A 21,394-nucleotide genomic window follows, 5' to 3' on the forward strand; every position below is an offset into this window, starting at 1 on the left:
TAATTCTGGACCAAATCATATCTGACTGATCACAGCTACAGAAAAACAGACTGAGAAAACCTGACATGATGTTTGATTTTCTAATGTTTTTTGTTAATTAATTCTTCATGTAAAGGCAGTAATGTCTCCCAGAGTTTCTCTACCACTGAACAGGTGTGATGTCTCTCTGCTTTAAAGAGCTGCTGACACTAAAAGACTTTCATCAGTCTGGTTTCAGTGGAGAGTTTTAGTGTCCCATGATGCTCTGACTGCTGCTTCAGAGGCTTTTCACCCTGATGAGAAGAAAAATCTGGGGGAAAACACTGAATACTTGTGATTCTTTGGCATGAAAATGGTCAAATTTAAAGATATACTGGATATTGGTGCAAAATATCAGCTGTTGGCAGCTTCAATTCCAAAATATCAGAAGCCCATATCAGTTGAACCCTGGTTCCTGTGGTCTAATGTGCTTTTAATTGGGGGTTCCTTTAATGAAAAAGATGGGGAACCTCTGTGTTAAATGTCTGTCCAGGTCCTGTTCTCTCTCTTCTCTTCTCTCTTTCTGTCTCCTCTCTTTTACTGTGTGTTTTGAGTCAGTTTTTTTCCCCCCTTGTGTTTTTAATCTGTTTTATTCTGTTCCTATTCTGTTCTGTAAGTCCCATTTTCTCTCTGTGGAGATTTGTATAGAACATTTTTATCATCGCCAGGAGAAAACTTTATTCAGAAATCACCACATGCTCAAAAAGACATTATAATGCTCCTATAACATCTCTATGGGGACTTATAGTGTGTTGGTGGTATAGTGAATTTAGTGAGTTTATAATGAGACCTTGTGGTACTTTGTGGTATTTTTATCTCCTATAGTATCCCTATAATATTTTTATCATATAGGCCTATATTTTTTTTGTTTAGTTATTCCTATAGGAACTCAGTAGTTTTGCTGTGATATTTGTATAGCACCCTTCTAAAATGTATGATAGGATTACTAATTATTTTTCTTAAGGGACACACTAACAATAAATCACTATAATATCACTATAGGGTCTTATACTCAATAATGAGTTTATATATACTTTGTGCTACTTTTATTTCCTATGATATCTCTATAATATCCCTGTAATATTCTTACAATATTCCAATAGAGACTTTTTTTTGAAGTTTTGCTGTAATAAAAGTATAGTGTCCTTAAATTTATTATAGGATTACTATATTTCTTTCTCGAATGGACAAAGACACACACACACACACACACACACACACTTAATCTAATTTTCTCTTTTTATCTCCTATAGTATCCCTATGATATTCCTATAATATTCCTATGGGGACTTATAGTTATGCTGTAATGTTTGCATAGTACCTTTCTGAAAAGTTATCATAGGATTACTATAGTTCCTTTTCACACACATGCCCAGACATACACACGCACACACACACACACACCCTCGTGCAAACTTTACTCAACACTGACTGGCTGAGAAACTGCCGGGGGGCGGGGCGAGGACGGGCCTCATTAGCATATCCTCAGACTGATAAATGAAGCAGCAGCTCCAGTCTGGCACCTGAAGTCTCTACTTTAACACACACTCACACACACATACACACACATACATACACACACACCAGCAGACACATCCGGGCATCAGTCAGACACAAATGAAAGAGGATTTTTCTGTCAGTCAGATATGGTGGAAGTGAAATTCAGATAAAAACAAAACTCAAACAGAGAGAGAGACAAAGAGAGAGAGAGATCCAGAGTCTGTGCGTAAAAGCGCACAGCCAACCCAGAAAAAGACGCACTCACTGCTGATCCAAGGATTTCCTCTTGCCCTCTCCAGCTCTCCAGAGTCTCACAGCAGAGGCGTCGGTGTGTTAGCTGTGACTTTTATCCCGACCTGACGGACGGTCTCACAGCCGGTTCTGCTGAGTTCTGGACGGTCCGAGCCAAATCCTGCGGTCACCCATGAGGCTGGAGGCCGCAGCCAGGATGGATCTGTTCAGGAAGCTGTGGAAGGCGCGGAAGCTGATCCTGGTGGTGCTCATCCCGCTGTCCCTGCTGCCCCTGCCGCTCATCCACCCCACCAGCGTGAGTACAAAACAAAATCATTCGTGTTATTAGAATAAAATTGCCTATTTACACTTAAATTGATGCAAAATAAGAGACTGGGAACTCACAGAAACCAGCAAAGAAAGTCAAAACTTTCCGAAAAAGAGTGACAAAAGTAGTCCTGTGATGAATTTTAAGGAAGGATGCTGCACAAATATCACAGGAAAACTATTAGTTAAATTATTATTAGCCTATGAAATTATAGTGGATACCATAAGAGATAAGAACGCCATAAAATACGACAAAGTCACCGTAAAATCCGTATTGAGTACCATAGAAACAGTGCACGTTCTAGGAATATTATAAGAATATTATAGGAGTTAAAAATAACATTCGACAAAGTGTAAAGAGTACCATAGACACACTACAAGTTCCTGTAGGAATATTATAAAGATACCATAGGAATTAAAAAATAACACTATAAAAGTACCATACACACTATTTACTCCTATAGGAATATTATAGTGTTTTTTTTTTCTATTTTAACGCTCTAAACAAGTATCAAAGAAGTCATTAAAAAGAAACCAAAGGGAAGGAGATTTACATTACTAAGTAACAAACAAAATGAAATCAGATATGACATTTGAACACAGTAAATACCTAGTAAACACCCGATCCTACAGGAAAAACTAAATATCCAAAGTGTCGTGGTTTGTTGTTTTGGGAGGATCCTGGCTGAATGTTTGTGCTGCAGCGTCCAGACAGGATTTTTGGGGCGTGTGTGTGTGTGTGTGTGTGTGTGTGTGTGTGTGACAGAGAGAGAGAGAGAGAGAGAGAGAGAGAGTGAGAGAGAGAGAGAGAGAGAGAGAATCAATCAAAAGACACACTGTCTTGTGTTTTGATTAATTCTGATCCCAGGACAGTCTCGAGCTGTCCGGATCATCAGCTGAGCGGTGTGTGTGGAGAGGAGATGTCGCGATATGTTGATGAGATGGAGATTTGTGCACTGGCAAAAAAAAAAAGAACAAAAACAAAAAAAGAGAAAAACAACTTGACTTTTAGGGTCGTATTCAGTTTGAAAGTCTATTTTTCTTAAAACAAGTGAAAACGTCATCCAGCTTTTTGTAGACAATTCCTGGAACAAGTGAAATTGGACACAGGTGGGATTATCTCCTCAGTCAGTGGAATTTTTCACCTGACATGAACATTTTGTGCAGTGCGCAGTGTGTGTGTAGTTGAGACAAAAAAAATGCCCATGCTAACAAGTCATTTAGTCTCATGTTCAGTCTTAAAATCTTATTTTTCTCACAAGTTAAATATTCTGTGTGAGGGATAATTCCACCTGTCTCTGTTATCCAGAAGAGTCACGTGATTGAAGAAACAAGTTGTTTTTCAGCATGAAGCAAGTGGAAATTCACACTTGCAGATATTTCACTTGCCTCAAGAAAAATATGTTTTTAAGACTCAAAACTATTTTGTTAAATAGTCGCACAAAGTCCTTTAGCTGTTCTAAAAGCAGTGTAAATCATGGTGGCTGATCGCTTTATAAAACAGCATTAACACACTATTTCACCAACAAAAAAAGAAAGAACGCAAATGTTCAAGAAATTGTTTATTTTCTAATCAGTATGAATGAAATGGCTTGGCGGTGTAGTTTTTGAACAGTAGCTAAACAAAGTGGTTGCTAAGCAACGGTAGTGATTTTCAGCTTAAGGCTATTTAAATGAGCTGTTATGCGTCACAGGTGTGCATTTATATATTATATCATGAATATTTAAATAAACAGTTCTGATGTCATATGTGTATGTTATATAATATTACATCATTAATATGTAAATTAGCTGTTATGTGTCACACTTCTGGGTTTATATAGTGTTAATATTTAAATGAACAGTTCTGCTTCACAGGGGTGTGATTACGATAATATTACATCATTAATATGTAAATGAGCGGTTATGCGTCACAGGTCGTGAGTCAGCCAATCAGCAGTGAGGACCGGGATCTACTATCCGGTTAATAAAGAGTTGTTATTGTGCGGCTGGCCGGTGTTTGGCAGGGCCGGCGGCACAGGATGAGGTGAGGAAAGAACAAAAGAACAAAAACTTCACTAAAAACGGAAAAAAATCCAAGCAATTAAGTTACATAACCAATCTGCCGCTATGCCGGACTTTGGCCCCACGTGGCTCCCGCACGACACCCGGGACCCCAGACCGCGTCAGGAATGTGGCGGGGGGTCGGGGCAAAGACAGAGCGTGTGTGTGTGTGTGTGTGTGTGCTTGGTCATGTGTGTGTGTATGTGTGTGTGTGTGTGTGTGTGTGTGTTTGGAGCGGTACTGTGTCCAGCTGCAGCAGAACAGAACATCTGTTGGATGCCATCGGACCTCAGTAGGGGGGAAGAGAGAGTGATAGAGCGACAAAGAGATGAAGAAGAGAGAGAGAGAAGGTGCAACGAGGGAATTGAGATGTCAAGGGGGTTTGGATGAAAGAGAGAGAGAGAGAGAGAGAGAGAGAGAGAGAGAGAGAGAGAGAGAGAGAGAGAGAGAGAGAGAGGGTGCCAACCAACCGGGCCAAAAACTACTGGCTGTTTCTTTTGTGCCATTTCCACCCCCAGATAAATTAAACTAAATGCTTTTTAGTTGGAAGGAAAGTGCTGAAACGTCCTGGAAACTTTTAGATCATCATATATCTAAATAAAAGAAGTTTACAATTACTTTCATATAGTGAGTTCTGCCCGTTGTTGATGGGTTATTTCTAGGGATTCAGCACCTTAAACAGACATTAGTACTTGGAAGGGATACAGAATGCAGGCTTACCATTGGAGGGTTTTGATCCTAAAAAGATAACATGGCAAAACCAAAAAGTAACATGAAATTGAAGTTCAAACTGTTTGAATCCAGTAATTATACCATACTAATTTTACAGATGTAGACTTTTCCCCCATGAGGGAAAGAGAGACAGGAGCTCGCTGTCGTCCGTCCTGCTAGCTCAGATTTAATGGGAACTCTTACAGCATCTATCATTTCTTTTCCACGACTTTCCATAGGAACAGTCCATAGTACATCTTGGTATATTTCATATTAAGTTACCCGTTTGTAAAAGTCCCCGATATTCTCTGAGAAATTTATCCAATTTCCCTGTCTGGAATACACCTCTCAAACTTCCATGATATTCCAAGATTTACAAGACCAGTGGGAATCCTGAAAATGGCCAACATCAAACGAAAGCACAAGATCCTTTTCTCTCTCTCTCTCTTTCTTGTAAATATGCTTTTTTTGTGGTGTTTTTAGTTATTTTTTCCTACCTTATTGTCTCTCTCTCTCTCTCTCTCTCTCTCTCTCTCTCTCTCTCTCACCCTAACCTCATGGTCTTCACACTATCAGCCAACCAACCAGGTCAAGGTCAGGGCCAGATCCTAAACCCTAAACCCTAACCCAAACGTTGTGTATTTGCCAAATTTATTCCAGTCTCTCACAGAGAAGACAGGAGTAAAAGCAGTAGCTGAAAAGTCTAGCCTACATTTATGTGTGTGTGTGTGTGTGTGTGTGTGTGTGTGTGCACGTGTTTGCATTTATTTTTGTGTGTGAGAGTACCTGTCTGTCCGCCTGCGGGTGTAATAATGTGTGTGTGTGTGTTATCTATCAGTTTAAAGTGGCATTTAGTCCACTGATTGGCTCAGTGAATACAGGTGACCGATACTAACAGATCAGTTTTGACCTGATCTGCCTATAAAGAGTTCTTACACCACTGTGTTTTTATCTAAATACCAATCATCTCCATTTCCTAAGCAGTCCACAGATAACACACAGTGGGGTGATGAGAGAATCAATTGGTGTCAGTGACTTGTCTGGACAGAAACCGGCCTGTCAGCTGTAAAACCTCCAGGAGTTCAGTAAAACTGTTCCCTCTCTGGGCTTTAAGGCATTAAGTTTCAAACATATTAAATACTGAACGGCTTTGCAGTTGTCACAAATCTCCTATCAGCCACGTCTGGCTCCATCATGGAGGAACACTGGAGTATTGTCTGTTACTTAATAAAGTTTAAATCTCTAACAAGCAGGCTAGAAGCTAGCTAGCTGATCAGCTTGTTGTGGTGTGGCTGTAGATCCATTCAGTAACGTTCTCAGTAAAAGTGAATAGTGTGATAAGGTGGATTTGGTTACTGTGACACAGTAAACTGTCTTGTCTTTAGCCCTAGTCTCTACTCCAAAACACTCTGAGTTGTAGCTTGAGAAGAGTCAGCTCAGTTAACCTGAACAAACTGTTAGCTAGCTAACTAGCCGGCAAACACACTGATGTTAATGTGAACACGCTAACGCTAGCCGCTACTAGCTACGTTAGCTAGTGTGCTAATCAGATGTGTTAACAACAAGACAGTGATGTTAGCTGACCAGATGCTATGGTTAGCTAGCTAACAAGCTGACATTATCTAAACACTAAATCAATCAGATGGATCAGTGATGAAATGATCAGTTCAGTCAGAAACAGACAGAAATTAACCGTCTGTTCAATTCTGTTGAGACGGACAGAAACACAGTCAGCTGTTCACAGAGCTGAAGACCTCCAAGATGGCCGCCAGAGGGTTTGTTATGTCACCTGACAGCTCTCTCTCTCTCTAGATGGAGATAAAGTAACTGCAGGCATGTTTCCATTTTGAAATGATGCTTTGCTTTCCAAAGCAGGAATTTTGTCAGCCAAATCTCCAGGACTGCTGAGCAACTGAGTATCTTTGTTTATTCATTTAATTTATCCTTATTTTTATATCCTGCAACATGTCGTATGCTGTGTGCATTTCCATTTCTCCAATTTATTCTCTTAGATTTTGTTAGAGGTGGGAAGTTGGAGGACGGATGTGATTTTTTTTTTAGCACGGAGAGCTGCAGAGGGAATCGGACCTGTTAGCCGCGGCAGTGTTAGCATCATGTACCGCGGCCCGCTGAGCCACAAATAAACCCTGTCCACCTCTCTGCCAGGCGCGCCGGCATCACATTCTTCCAGCGCCGGAGAGAACCAAGTGAACTTTAGCCTAGAAAGAAAGAAAAAAATCCCCTCATTTCCATGCTAGCCATATAGCAGGTGTTGGCTTTCTCTCGCCCATTACTTCCTAGGGATACACTGCAAAGACTGTCCACCTTAACATTTAGCCTGGTACTGAGACTTAAAATGCTGTTTTCTTTAAAACAAGTGAACACATGTGCAGATAGGATGAGATAATGCTCTTTCTTCTCAATGCAGTTTCACCAGTTTCACACTAGATTCAAAAATGTTCTCAAAACAAGATGATTTGCATTGTGAAATTATCTCACAACATTGGAAGATTTTTGTACTTATATTAATAAAAAATACAAATTTAAGACTCAATGCTGTAGCTACATGACTTGTTACGATGCCTGCGTAGATTCATTTCTGTCATCCAGGTAATAAGATATCCAAGACAATAGAAATAGAAGAGTTGAAGTCCAGTGGATTCTGTTTCTATTCCATTTCTTAAGATGCATTTTTTTTTTGTTGCAGGCTACATAGAAACACACCTCAAAATCAATTCTGACCTCTTAGCAAATACTTTTCTCTCTGTCATCAGTGCTCTTTGACACGTGTCGCCTTCTTGTTTTTCTCCGCTCAGAATTAAGTCTCGTTATCGCAAAAGGTTGCAGCAGCGACTCAGCGATTCTCCCCCCCTCTGCTGACTAAGCACTTTTGCTGAGAAGAAGTTGCAAAACCAAAAAGAAAAACTAAGCATGGACGAATGTTTGTTTGTGGGTCTGATTGAAGTTGCAGTCATTGTGTGTCAGTTATCTTCTGATAAACTGAGAGCAATAATCAATGATCTGTGACTGCTGAATCAGACCTTATGATCCCTCTCTCTCTCTCTCTCTTTCTCTGGTTGTCTGTATACCTCTCTCGTCCTCTTTCTTGTCCGTCCAACCTCCCCTCTCTCAGTCTATCCATTCGTCCATACTGTCCATTTGTCTTTCCTTCTCTTATGCCCCCACCTCTCTTTCTTCCTCTCCTTTTTTCAACAGTCAAACCCCTTGGTAAGCTTTAATCCCATTAGCAGGCAGATTCCTCGATTACCTCATGTTTCCTGAAACCACGTGAAGTCGTGTCGCCGGTTACCTTTCCTCACTGTCTGGAGTCAGACTGGAAGACAGATAGACATTTTGATTAAAACCAAATGGAGTCAGATGCTTGACTTATTTTGTGTTTTATTTTCGTTTTTGTGCTCAACAACTAGAGTACGTTGCATTATAATAAACTCCAAAACAAGTATGTGGACTGCAATACATGTTCTGGCTTCGTACTCTGTAGGTCTTTAAGCTAATATTACTTAAAATGTCCTAAAACTAAAGCTGCCAGTCTATACTTTAACATTGCAGTCATTGCAACTGCAAAGATGGACATGGCAAACTGATTAGCTGTCAGGAATTAATTAGTTTTTCAGTGTAGTACAAAGAAAATTAGGTAAACAAGATAAAGTAAGGAGAAAATATTAATAAGCTTCTTCCAAAAAGAAAGGAAAAAACTATCAAGATCTAAACTAAATTAATTAGGCTATCAATAAAGCTCTCAATTAGGCTATGTTGTTCCTTATGTTTTCATTTTTTGACCATTTTTTCGATAAATATGTTTCCCAAGGAGATTTAAATTGCTGTCATCATCTGTGTAAGTGAGATAAAGACAACAAGGGGCTTATAAAAACAAAACTTCAGATGAGAAGCAAAGACAACTGAACTGGAAAACAGAGTGTAAACGACAACAGAGCACGGCGTGGTAGTAAAGAGGCTGAGAGTAATTTGTGTTTCCTTTCTTTGGCGAGTCTTTCTTTGATTATGAACCCAAACAACGTGTTCTCTTCTCCGCCTGATCCCACGGCTCTGCCTAATGCCTCGAAATTCCTCTTCACCTCTCGGCAAGTTGGCACCTAAATCCACGTAGAGGATCTAAATACGAACGCCTTTTGGTGCTACAACCTGCGCTCGAGCTCAAAATGGGTCTGAAGTCTTGGAAGGACTTGAAAAACCAAAAACCGAAATGATGCCCAACCACTGCCAATTCAAATAAGCTCCAGGAAAACACTGATCCGTCTCACGTTGTGTTTCATCGTCCAAACACAGAAATGGCCGCTACCCTCCTCTCTACCTTTAATACCATTAAGCTGCGATTTGGGTGTTTGGGTTTTAGGTGGAAATGCAATCTCATCTCCAGTCAGCATGCGATCAATGATGTAATGGAGGGTCAACCCACCTAAAGTCAGTTTATTCATGTTTTTATTTGTGGAAACCTTTTAAAGCTGACAGGCATCTTCATGATCTAATATACATGATATTATACATCAAAGCAAGTAGTATCAAACTGAAGTTATATGAGGAAAGGGTCTTTTTAAAGCTGCACTAGGTGAGATTTGTATGTTAAAATCCATCCCATCTTCCCATCTTATCAGCCTAAATCACAAAGTGGGGCTTCAACAGACAAGAGCATCCCATCTCCACTAACTGAGACTAATTGAGATTCATCCTGTTTGACCAAATTAAATTCAAGTGTTGCGTACGGTCACTTGTCCACCCACAGGAAGAACGGATGATGAATGAAACTTCAGAGTGAAATCCAAACTGTCTCCTGAACAGCAGCAGAGAAAGCTGGATTCAGCAGCGTTAGATCTTCTCCTCTCTCTCGTCTCTTTGGTTTCCTTTTGGTATAAAGCATCACAGACGGTTTACTGACCTTACCGCACAGGGTTTCTGGGTAGTGAAGTCCTCCAAATTCAAACAGTTGCCTCCCGCTGCCATTTGGGGCCGCCAACGTGCGAAGTCGCCTAGTGACTTCTGAAAGTGTAATGGATCTTTGTTTATATTAGTGGCTGTTTTACCGACCTTTTTATTTACCACTACATCCGCTGCCAACAAAAACGACATGAAAAGAAATATTTGTATGTTTTTTGGTAGATCCAACCAGGAAGTGCACATAAAGTGAACTGGTGATAGGCAGCTACTTAAAACTAGCTTTGAGTATTGAAATATCATCAAAAAAGTTGTGGATGGTCGTGTCTACTGTCAATCTGGTCCAGTACCAACAAAACTATCAATAGTTAATAATATTGTCTTCTCATCAGCTGTAGCCCACAGTCACACTAACCTGTTAAAACCTGAACACTAATCACCAACCAGTTGTCTAAGATGATCTCTTTCTCTGTTTTGAAAAGTGAAAAAAGTGCATATAGCAATGCGGCTTTACCAGGTGAAGAGTCGTAGGCAAATCTGTATTTTGCATGGGAAACAGCAATCTGAATGTAACCAGAATGTAACCAGAGATGCATGTTAATGTGTACTCTACTGCGCTTGGTGGGTGATTCGTAATGTTAGAATAAATTAATTATTCTAAGTCCGTGTTTTGAGCGGCTGTCGGGTCTGAACAGGTCTGGACCGGCTCCTTCCTGGAGCCCCGTGGTTTTGTTTTCCTTCTGGCTTCATTAATTTGAGATTAACCGACTTGTTATCGGCAAGATGTTAGACTGAATGTTCTTCTTTTGTAGAAGTACAAGGCGTTTACCCAGCATGTGGCAGGAGTTGCGACTGCCACGAAAGAAAGGCGACTGTGTTCATGCGCAAAGTTAATGTGAAGCATAGAGACCCGCAGGTAGAAAACTGACACCTGAATTCAGTTTCAGGAAAATACAATTCTTCAGTTTAAAGGTGCAATGTGTATCTTTGTTAAATTAGCTGTGACACTTTGATATAATGACTGTAAACAAATGAGTCCATGTTGGAGCTGATTGTTCTCCTCTATCTCACTCCAGTAGTATTGTTAGTTCTAGTGTTTCTCCACATTAAGACTACATTTCCCATCAGCCCCGTTGCTTCCTGCCCCCCCCCCTCCCTGAAGAGGATCAACATGTTGGAAGTGATTTCTCCATCTTCCTTTCACTCCTTCCACCATCTGCTGCCAGAAACTCTTTCAGCTTTAGCTCCGTTTGCTCTGGAAGAACAGAACCTCTTCCTGTTTTGTGCCGTAAAGCGATCCAGCAGATTTCCCTCCAGATCCACCAGGTGGAGAAACTATGGAGGATGCAGAGTAGAGGCTGATAGAGGCTGACAGGCTGCTCACTGATGCTCTGCTTTGTTTACTGTAATTATACTAATGTCTCTAAATTAATGTGGTGATGATTTATTAAAGTTAAAATGCTTCATGTAGCATCTTTATTCACATTTTGAAATTTGGTGTCCTTTGCCTCAGAGTTCTGTAAAAGGTTAATTAAAGTAATTTTCATGAGATTTTAATAAACGTCACAATATTCCTCTTTAGTTTTGAAGGTTGAAAGCCTGTCATTAAGCCTGCTGCTGTTGTGACAGTGCAGCTGGTGTGTCAATATTATATAACCATAACCAGATTAATACAATATTGCTGTGTGTGTGTGTGAGTGAGATAGAGAGAGAGAGAGAGAGAGAGAGAGAGAGATAATGGGAGAAAGCGTGTTCTGATATGTGCTTTTATATACAGTATGTGTGTGTGTGTGTGTGTGTAAGTGTGTACCCATGGTGTGTGTGTGCAGCCCAGTGGGATTCTGAGTACAAACCACACTCCCCACTGGTCCAGACAACACTCCACTCCACGGGACACACACACACACACACACACACACACACACACACACACACACACACACAACATACTACTCTGACTAGTATCTGTAACACGTGCCTAAGAGATTGCGTGTGCTTGTGTGCATCTGTGTGTGTGTGTGTGTGTGTGTGTGTGTGTGTGTGTGTATGTGTGTGTATACACGTCTCTGTCTGCGTTACGGCATTTTATTTACATCTCCTGGCACACAATGGTGTCACCACTATAGATTTTACATTTTCCAGGAAGTAAAAGTAATAAGATTTTGATATAAAAATAGAAGACAATCATTTTTTGTAATTTTATTTGGCATAAATTATCAAACTCAAAATGGCGAGAAAGTAATTCAGTGTGACTTTAAATGCTTGCTTAGAAGGGTTAAGGTTAGGGATAGGGAATGAATGTGTGTGTGTGTGTGTGTGTGTGTGTGTTGTGTGTGTGTGTGTGTGTGATCAGGATCTTGGCTGCTCTTTTCCAGGGAAGCTCTAAAGTCAGTAGAGGATGATCCAAGTCACTGCTGGTCCGACACAGTGATGATGGGTCGGTTCTGTTGTTGTTGTTCCTCACCTTCAACTCAACCGTTTCCAAAACACACGAAGAAGAGTGGAAGCCAATTAAACACAGGGCGTGAAAAAGCTCAAACATTTGTGAAGTGGATTCCTGGATTCAGTTTTCTGGGAATTCAGTCAGCGATATACCAAAATAAAATATTGCTTTAAAAACTGCAGATCAGAATGTGTCTAGTCTGGTTTGTGACAGCGGAAAGTCGATGAAGCCTTCTCATTGGTTGACAGTTCGGTCCCTGTGTGTGTCTGTGCTGCAGGAGGCATGCTGTGCGTACGTGCTGATGGTGACGGCGGTCTACTGGGTGTCCGAGGCCGTTCCCTTGGGTGCTGCTGCTCTGGTTCCCGCCTTCCTCTACCCGCTGTTCGGGGTGCTCAAGTCCAGCGAGGTGAGTCTGTTCAGCCGTCTGCCAACTCTGCTCTGGAGGCAGAAATAATCTGATTGGTTGAGTTTAAACCTCAGTGGGCGGAGCCAAAGAATCACAGTTGTTCTGGCTAAGTAACATTAGACTGAAACCCAGTGAAAAAGACAAGAGGTAAGAGAGGAGGAAGAAAAAATACAATCTAGCCATACTAAGAGAACTGACCCTTGACCTTGTGATGTCACTGTGATGTAAACGGCTCTGCTCCATATATAATCAATAGGGCGCTGACTTTGTTGACTCATAAGGTTTCTGTATGAGTTCTTGCACCAGAATGAGGTTTAAATTCTGGTTCATACTGTACCTGTTAGCAATGCAAGACTCTAAACTTAATTTTGGTGTGAGAACTCGACTCAGCACCTTACGGCTCCACAAAGTCTCTGCCCCATTCATGGTCAATGGAGCAGCTGCAGATTTTACATCCCAGTGACATCACAAATTCAAGGGTTCACTCTCCGATTTCTAGCTGTAGGAAAGAGCGGTGCAAGTTCACAAACATTGACTAAACTGTCCTGCGGCTCTTAAACTCTTAAAACTCTTAAACTGGGTGGCATTCCCCTTTATATGAGAGACACAACATGTCCATTAAAGGACAATTCCAGTTTGTTATTTATATTTTCCATTCATTTAATGTTAGTTGTGACAGTTTTTACATGCATGCGCCACGACTGAAGATATTTTTAAATCAGTTTTGCCAAACCTCTCAGGCTCATTCACTCCCATTCAATTCCAAACAGCACAGAAAACAACTGGAGACTCTGATTCAGTTGGTAAAGATAATCCATCACTGTGAATGAGAAACCAACAGTAGTGTTTTTGAAAAGTTGCATCAGAACACTGATATCAGGCTGTAAACTTTTACATTTTGAAAGACGTTCCAGTCACCGTTTCATATTAATGCGTCACATTCAGGCAAGGCTGAATTAGTACCCCAGGCCCCAACCCCCCCCCCCCAACACACACACACACACACACACACACACACACCACGCCCACGCCACCCACCCCAACCATTAAACCCCACCTTAATTATTTTGAGCTTCCAGTCAAGCTGGCATGTCAAATCCACCAGACCATAATCACACACCTATTGGTCAAAGGCTGACTAACCAGTCCAGCTGAGCAGGTATGCCTATACAGTTCAATAGACCAAGTACTGCCATTTCACTCACAAATCACAAGACAAGAAAACAATGGATTAAATCATCCCAAGGCAGTGTATGACTCTAGACTATTCACTGAAAACCACCCAAGCAGACAGCACACCAGTTATTACTGATACATAATAATATGACTGACTAGGAATAGGCTTACAACAGTGCCATCCTAAGGTAATCACACAGCACAGCTGAATGCAGGTTTCAAAATAAGGCGCACTAACTTCACACAGAACTGCAAAAGCCAACATATAATGAACTTGACAAACCGACTCCAACACATATAGCAGCATCACACCACAGTGATGCAATACACACGTTATGCAAACAGCATATCAAATAAACTCAACTCAAAAAAAAAAATGCATACATTTTTTTTTTCCCCTCCCATCACGGAGGGCCCTTTCGCGCTCAGGGGCCCCTGGACACGTGCCCAGATTGTAAAATATTGTAAATATTTCAACCGATAGCTAACGTTCTCTGTGGTTACATTAGGCCCCGCCTCCTGTCAATCAACCCAGTCAAGCCAACAGACAAACCAAAGCAGTTATACTCTATAGTCTGTAAAATGAAAGCTTGATTTTACACAATTACGGCTTAAAATTGCTGCCCTCTTCTTTACTGGGAGTAACTCATAATATTTAGACAGTGTTTGTTTCAGAATATGGAAAAAACAACTAAAAGGGAAAAATATAGAATATCTCCTGAGGTGATGAAAGCTGGATAAAAGCTGTGCAGTGATGTAAACCAGGAGGGGAAAGTCCAGTCACACCGGAGTTGTCCTTTAAGTTGCACTGTAACATTTAAGAAAGCACAAAAGTTGGATAGTTGCAGGATAAGGGCAATGAATTCTACTGTAAATGTCACAAACTTTGTCTCAGTTTCAGGAACTGTATTGGTGTTATTTAGAGCGTCCGATCCCCGACCGAAAACAGCAGGAATAGCGTAAAGGCCGAGATATCGGGTTTGGCGGCGTGTTAATGGGCTCGCAGTGAGTCAGGCGCTCGGATCGCTGTACGGACCGCTGTGAGAACGGAGCAGCAGGAATGTGGGTGAAAGGACTTTTCTGTGCTGACGTCCACGGCTTGGACCGGGTCACTGTATGGAGTGTGTGTTAGCTGGAGCGTGGTCTATTGTGTGTGTGTGTGTGTGTGTGTGTAAAGTGTGTGTCAGACTTTATATGCTTGCATGTTTCTACCTCAGGGTTTGGGGTTCAATTTATGAATTAACTCATCAATTCCAGTTCAGTTGAAGAATTGGAAAAGGAAACAGAAATGGAATTGAATTGGATTTTTTCAGGAATTTACTTCAATGTAATTCTGTGAAATTCCTTTTTTTCTGTTTTTTCTTCCCACATATCTGAGATTACATGTAGTGTTATATATTATCAATACTGAATATCAATACCACCTGACAGGAACCTTTCAAGTGGTATTGCATATGTGTGTGTTTTTTAGGTTGCATTCTACTCTCTCTCTGTGTGTGTGTGTGTGTGTGTGTGTGTGTGTGTGTGTGTGTGTGTGTGTTTTACTGTACATATCGAGGGTTTAGTGCAAAAGTGACATTTTGGCAGAAAATGAGTGTTACATATCATTGGAAAGCTCTTGTTGAGCTCTACCTGATGGTCAAAAAACACATTTGTAACAAAAAATTAAATAAAGTGAAATATCCAAAAAACTCAAGTGAAAACCGTAGATTAAATCTGGTTAATAGCTCATGTTATGTTTTGAATAAAACTGCACTTAATACTTGATGTTATGTTTGTGCAATCATTTAAAGTTTTGGTTTTGCTCTGCTATAAAATTAGAAAACTGTCACTTACGTCCCTTTCGCTCTAAACCCTCGATGTGTGTGTGTGGATGTGGGTTCATGCTCATGTACAGGTGTGCGTCTGCTGGTGTGTGCATGTTGGTATTTCTGTGTGTGTGTGTGTGTGTGTGTATCTTTATGTAACGAGACCTCCTGCTTCCCTCTGATCCCCGTTGCCGCTGGCCAGGAGCCAAGTCCCAGTGGCATTGGGTTCGTCTGTGGTATGGGAAGCAGCGAGGGACAGTTTTCCTTCGCAGCAAAACCATGGCATTGGACTATTATTTATTATTATTTTCTTTTATAATTATTGCACAGAAACCGAGGGAACAAACTGAACGTCACACAGCTCTTGCGGACAAAACACACACTGGGACAAAGAGGAGTTGCTGGCTCTCTACAGTCTTCAGTATCTCAGTGGGAAAGCTTGACAGCGACACTGTCAGGGTTGGGGGTTCAATTCCCTGTGCAGCTCAATAGAGAGCAAGGCACCAACACCGCCAGGGTTAAGGCTTCACTTCCCTCCCATGCACTCATGGTACTGTAAGGTGCTTTGGAGAAAAGCAGCCAGAAAATGGTGTTAGGTCATGTGAGGTTCCATATAATGAACACTTTTGGTCCAAATTAGGTTAAGCACCATCGTATTGTGCATTGTATCGTACAGAGGGGCGGAGGGGAGGAAATACACTTCAAACTAGAAGGCAGTCGGAGCGACACAACAAACCTCCACCAATGCTGAACAATTCTCCAACTTGCTGTTACACCCAAACACATCATTCCTTTCACTTAAATTTTAAATTAAATTGATTTCTCGACCCTGCAAACATCCTCTTAGGATTTGGAATCAAGTCTCTGTCTCTGTTAGTTTCATAGTTATGACTAAAACCTGTCTAATGGCCGAAATCACAGATTCAGATCACCTCCAAAATCGAATCAATTGTTCCTTGGCCCAAAGATGATCTGTCCGCCAAATTTCATGGACATCCATTTGCACATTTTTGAGATATCCTGCTGACAGACAGACAAACTAACTAGAGGTCATAACTAGTTACTTTACTTTGTTACTCACCTTAAAAAGTAATTTCTCTGGTCAGTGTTCAACACAGTTGGGGAAAGTTGCTTTTACTTACTTTGTTACTTTGTTACTTACCTTAAAAAGTAAGTAGCTGCATTACCAAAAAGTTACTTTTAATAAAGAGTAGTCTAACTCTTTATTAAAAGTAACTTTTTGGTTCAAAAACATCAGATCACCAACAAAATCTAACTTAATCTGTCCACCAAATTTCATGGCAGTGTGTTCAGAAGTTTGATATCCTGCTGACAGACAAACTAACTGTAAGAAACAAGCAGGATTCAGTTTGACTAAACTGATTCTTTTACACAAGCACTTGTCTTTTTCTCAAATTTTGAGAGATTTTGTCCAATTTGCAAACCCCGTCTCTGTTAAAGGAGACGTTACTGTTTTTCATTGCCTCCAATAATAGTCTTCGAGACAGGTTGGGAAGATCCTTATTTTTTAAATTTTGTCTCCGTCTTTGTTGCTAATCGCTCATCACTGTGGTGTTTCTGCACTGCACCTCCCACAGATCACCTGTCAATCAAACAGTGTGGGCGGAGCTTGGATTTTCTGTCGATGCAGTTTGAGTTTCTCTTTTCTTTGTCTGTTCAGCCATGGCGGCTATCACTGCTCATGCTAACTACCCAGTTCTTCTTCTACTGTTTATTCCAAACAAACCGGAAACGAACAGACAGTGGAAAAGATTTGATGAACTGGATATAGATTGGATCACTGTTGAGTATAAATACTTTGCTTTTAGAAAAGTGCTATACAAATAAAGTTATTATTATTACTTTAAAGTTTTCTGGTGTCATTTCCTGCCCTGACATGGAAAATGGAAGAGGCGTTTAGATCCAGCTGGGTGTAACCAGAACATACAGCTGGGGGTTATTTGCCAGATTTTAAAAGACTTTTTTTTTTTTTTTGTATCAGTGTAAATATGGCCGCCTATAGGAAACATCATCAGTCAGCTGTAAAGGTTTTTATCGGTGATGAGTCTATGGAGCGTGAAGAAAACCCCATTAAGCTTTTACTCAACATACATGCAGCCATTAGTAGCTCAACATACAACTTCTCTCTCGTCTTCTCTTCCTCTCTTTGGACATGCATGTGGACACGTGCACCAACACACACACACACACACACACACACACACACACACACACACACACACACACACACCTTATCAGTCGCTAAGTCACTCTCACTTCCATCATGACTTCATTCCCTGTAATTTATTTCCCTTACTTGTCATTTGAAGCCTTTTTCCACCATGTTGTTTTCCATATAGATTTAGATTGTGTCTTGTCATCTTGTTATTTTTTGTCTGAAGAATCAAAGCTTATCCCCCTCTTGATAAAGCTGGATAAATCCTCCAATTATGTTATTTTGAAGATGAAAACATTCACTACTTAAAGAAAAAAAATAGTTTAATATAATATTTATCGTTTGTCTTCCAGGTTTGATTTTAACTATGAATGCAATATGCAATGATTAGCAGCCGACTCGGTAGTGCCGGATGTCGGACTTTCCCACCAGCACCTGAATGCAGCATAATAGTTATGGCTAAAAAAAACGGTAACCGTCTAATGGTGGAAATCTCAGGTCTGGATCACCACCGAAATCTAATAAACCGATCAGTTCATAAGATTTTTTTTTTTAAGTTGCAAAAAATTGCTTCATCAAGAGGGAGATAAGCTTTGTTTCTTCATACAAACAATAACAAGATGACAATCTAATCAACTGATCAGATTTTGTCGTCCAAGTTTCAGCCAAATCAGTTTGTAACTTTTGGAGAAATCTTGCGAACAGACTGGTGGAAATATCATCTCCTTCCAACTTCATTGGCAGATATAATTAAGTTTCAGTCATTTAGTAATTGTTGACCAGTCCTCTGAGCCACTAGTGAGAAGACTGACTGCTCTGCACCTCACACTTTCCAGAGTAAAGTGGATTTACTGTTTATCTCGCATCAGAAACCTCCAGTCCTTTATTCCTGATAGAGTTCAGGATCTCTCAGACAGACCGGACTCACACATCAAACAGGACCTGAGTACCTGAGCAGCCTCATTAAAACCACCACAGCTTTATGAAGTGAACAGAAAACCCATTAACCTGCAGGACAGCCTGTCCAGACACGTGTCTGCCTGCTGATATTCTGTTTCATCTGTCATGATTTACCCTGACAATACAATACTCATTGATTTATTTTTTATTCATTTAATTCAGTTTTTTTATCTACTTTGAGATTTTTCCCCCCACCAATATACCTGTGCAGTGCCAACTAGTGAGGGAAAAATATGTGCTTTCTTTCAATATAACTGAACAGTATAATAATAATAATAATAATAATGATACTATAATAATACTACTAATAATAATCATAACAATAATCATAATAATAATCAGAAGAAGAAGAAGAAGAAGAAGAAGAATGGTAATAGTAATAGTAATAGTGATTGAATGCGATGAATTAATGCAGTTAATTATTTATTACTTATTGAATTTATTTTAACAGCTGTAAGAGTTTTTTTCTTAGGGAATACACCTGTGCAACACTAAGCAATGAGGGAAACCTTGTAGACGACGCAGAAAATGTGTAAAAATAGTGACATTTCTACCTGCGCTCTTCTTCTTTCCCCTCGTTTTCTTCTCTTCTCACCTTTGCTGCTTATCAGTTCTGCTTTAAGGCCGTGAGACAAAATGTCCCGTCTCTCTCCTGCTCCTGTGGGTGGAGAAACTGGTCTCTCTCCTGCTCCTGTGGGTGGAGAAACTGGTCTCTCTCCTGCTCCTGTGGGTGGAGAAACTGGTCTCTCTCCTGCTCCTGTGGGTGGAGAAACTGGTCTCTCTCCTGCTCCTGTGGGTGGAGAAACTGGTCTCTCTCCTGCTCCTGTGGTGGAGAAACTGGTCTCTCTCCTCTTCTACGATGGATTTCTCCCTGTATGATTGTTGAACGTCTCTCGGTGCAAAATGGCGGCTCTAGAAAGAAGCCCTCGCTCTTTGATTCTGAGGGACTGACACCAAAACCTGACGTTTACCGCTGAGGTTTTACATCCTGAAACATTTTCTCATATCAAACTCCACTGTAGCTGCTGGAAACATCTGGAGGTGACGTCATGTGGATTGTTGCTCTTTTTAAAACCTTTATACCTCCAGGGAAAGAAGAGTGTGCCTCCTCTTTTTCACCCTTTAACACCCAGCTTCATATTCACACCAGTTATCTTCCCAGTTCAACCACAGTCTTCTACCACTACTACAACTGGAGCAGCTGGGGGGTTTAGTGCCTTGCTCATGAGCGATTCTCCCACAGTTTTCCACATTTCAGGGATTTGAAGCGCCAATATTCTCAATCTCTAATCTCAATGTTACTGCTGCTGCCAAACTTCAGTACCTTTCACACTTTGGGTTTTTGACACAGTCTCTCCTTGCTCACACACACACACACACACACACACACACACACACACACACACACACACACGCCTTTCTTATGAGCGTTACATAAAAGGTGAGCCGGAGGCCCCATGTGACCAAATCGCATTGACAAACGGTGACAAAGCCGCCTGTTAGCGCTGCTGTAAGCCTCTTGTGAAGTGAGTTCAGTAAAATATTCAGAGGAGAAGATTTACGCAACTCTAATGTATTTATTGGACTGGTTGGGTTTACCTGTACCTCTCTCTCTCTCTCTCTCTCTCTCTCTCTCTGTCTCTCTCTCTGTGTCTCTCTCTCTCTCCTGTTTCTCTGTATCTCTCTCTGCCTTTTTTTCCCCATGCTGTATCATCGCTGTAGGAAAAGCAGTGGTGGAAAGAGTACCAGATATTTATATCCATATTGATCCATATTGGCTCATTAACCACACCTGGAATACACACACACACACACACACACTCACACACACACACGACAAGATATTAGACTTGAAGCTTGACTTGACTTGGGTTCTGGTGACTTGGGACTTGACTCTGACTTGTACTTTGATGACTTGAAAAGGTTTCTAAAGTCTTGACTTGAGATCTTGTGTTTGTGTAAATGACTTAGATTGAAAGTGATGAGATTTGTTCCAGCGGACGACTGAATTGAAATTCTGTTTTCTGAATTTGTATGGAATGATTGAATTTATTGAAGTTGAAACTGATTATAGAAATCAAACTCATGATGCTCTTACCAAGTTTTTATCCTATTAAAACCATATTGCATTGAAAAGTCCTAGATATTTAGTTTTCTTTAAGATATTAAATTGATACTGGACTCTTGATTTGTTCTGACTTGACTTGCTGTTCTACATTTAGACTTGAGACTTGACATTAATGACTTGGACTTTGTAATAATCTACATTTAGACTTGGGACTTGACTCGCTGTAGGGAAGTGCAGCAGGTTTTAGGTGAGAGGTGAGGAGACGAAGGCTTACACAACACCGCGGGTCAGAAGTAGAAGAAGAAGAAGGAGATTAACAGGAACAAACCGCAAACTGTAACCGCTGATCTGACCGGAGGAGGAAAACCCTCCGTAAAAACCTCAGCTCTTGTTTTATTTCTGTTTCCCGGCGCTGTCTGCTCAGGGATCGCTCTGCAGCCGCAGGAATATCCTGGCTCTGACCTTTGACCTCCTTACTGTTAGTTGCCTGTAATGTCGGTGATCATCTGTAGGAATTAAAGCTTATTCTACTGCTGCACTCATTCTAAGTCACTCTAAAAGCCTACAAGTTTACGTAAATAAAACGCTGCTTGCACACTATCTGTTTCTAGATGTT

At 40.7% G+C, this 21,394-nt stretch overlaps 1 protein-coding gene across 1 annotated transcript in view; it reads left to right on the plus strand.

Annotated features, from left to right (window-relative positions):
* The first annotated feature begins 1,942 nt into the window (after positions 1-1,942).
* Positions 1,943-21,394, plus strand: part of slc13a4 (solute carrier family 13 member 4) — a 36,868-nt gene continuing 17,416 nt past the window's right edge. Inside the window, exons 1-2 of the mRNA XM_078281918.1 lie at positions 1,943-2,065; positions 12,462-12,606. Of these exons, the coding sequence (XP_078138044.1) occupies positions 1,943-2,065; positions 12,462-12,606 (268 nt within the window). The remainder of the gene's footprint in view (positions 2,066-12,461; positions 12,607-21,394) is intronic.

This window comes from Centroberyx gerrardi, chromosome 24, assembly GCF_048128805.1.
Source record: "Centroberyx gerrardi isolate f3 chromosome 24, fCenGer3.hap1.cur.20231027, whole genome shotgun sequence".
NCBI classification, from domain to species: domain Eukaryota; kingdom Metazoa; phylum Chordata; class Actinopteri; order Beryciformes; family Berycidae; genus Centroberyx; species Centroberyx gerrardi.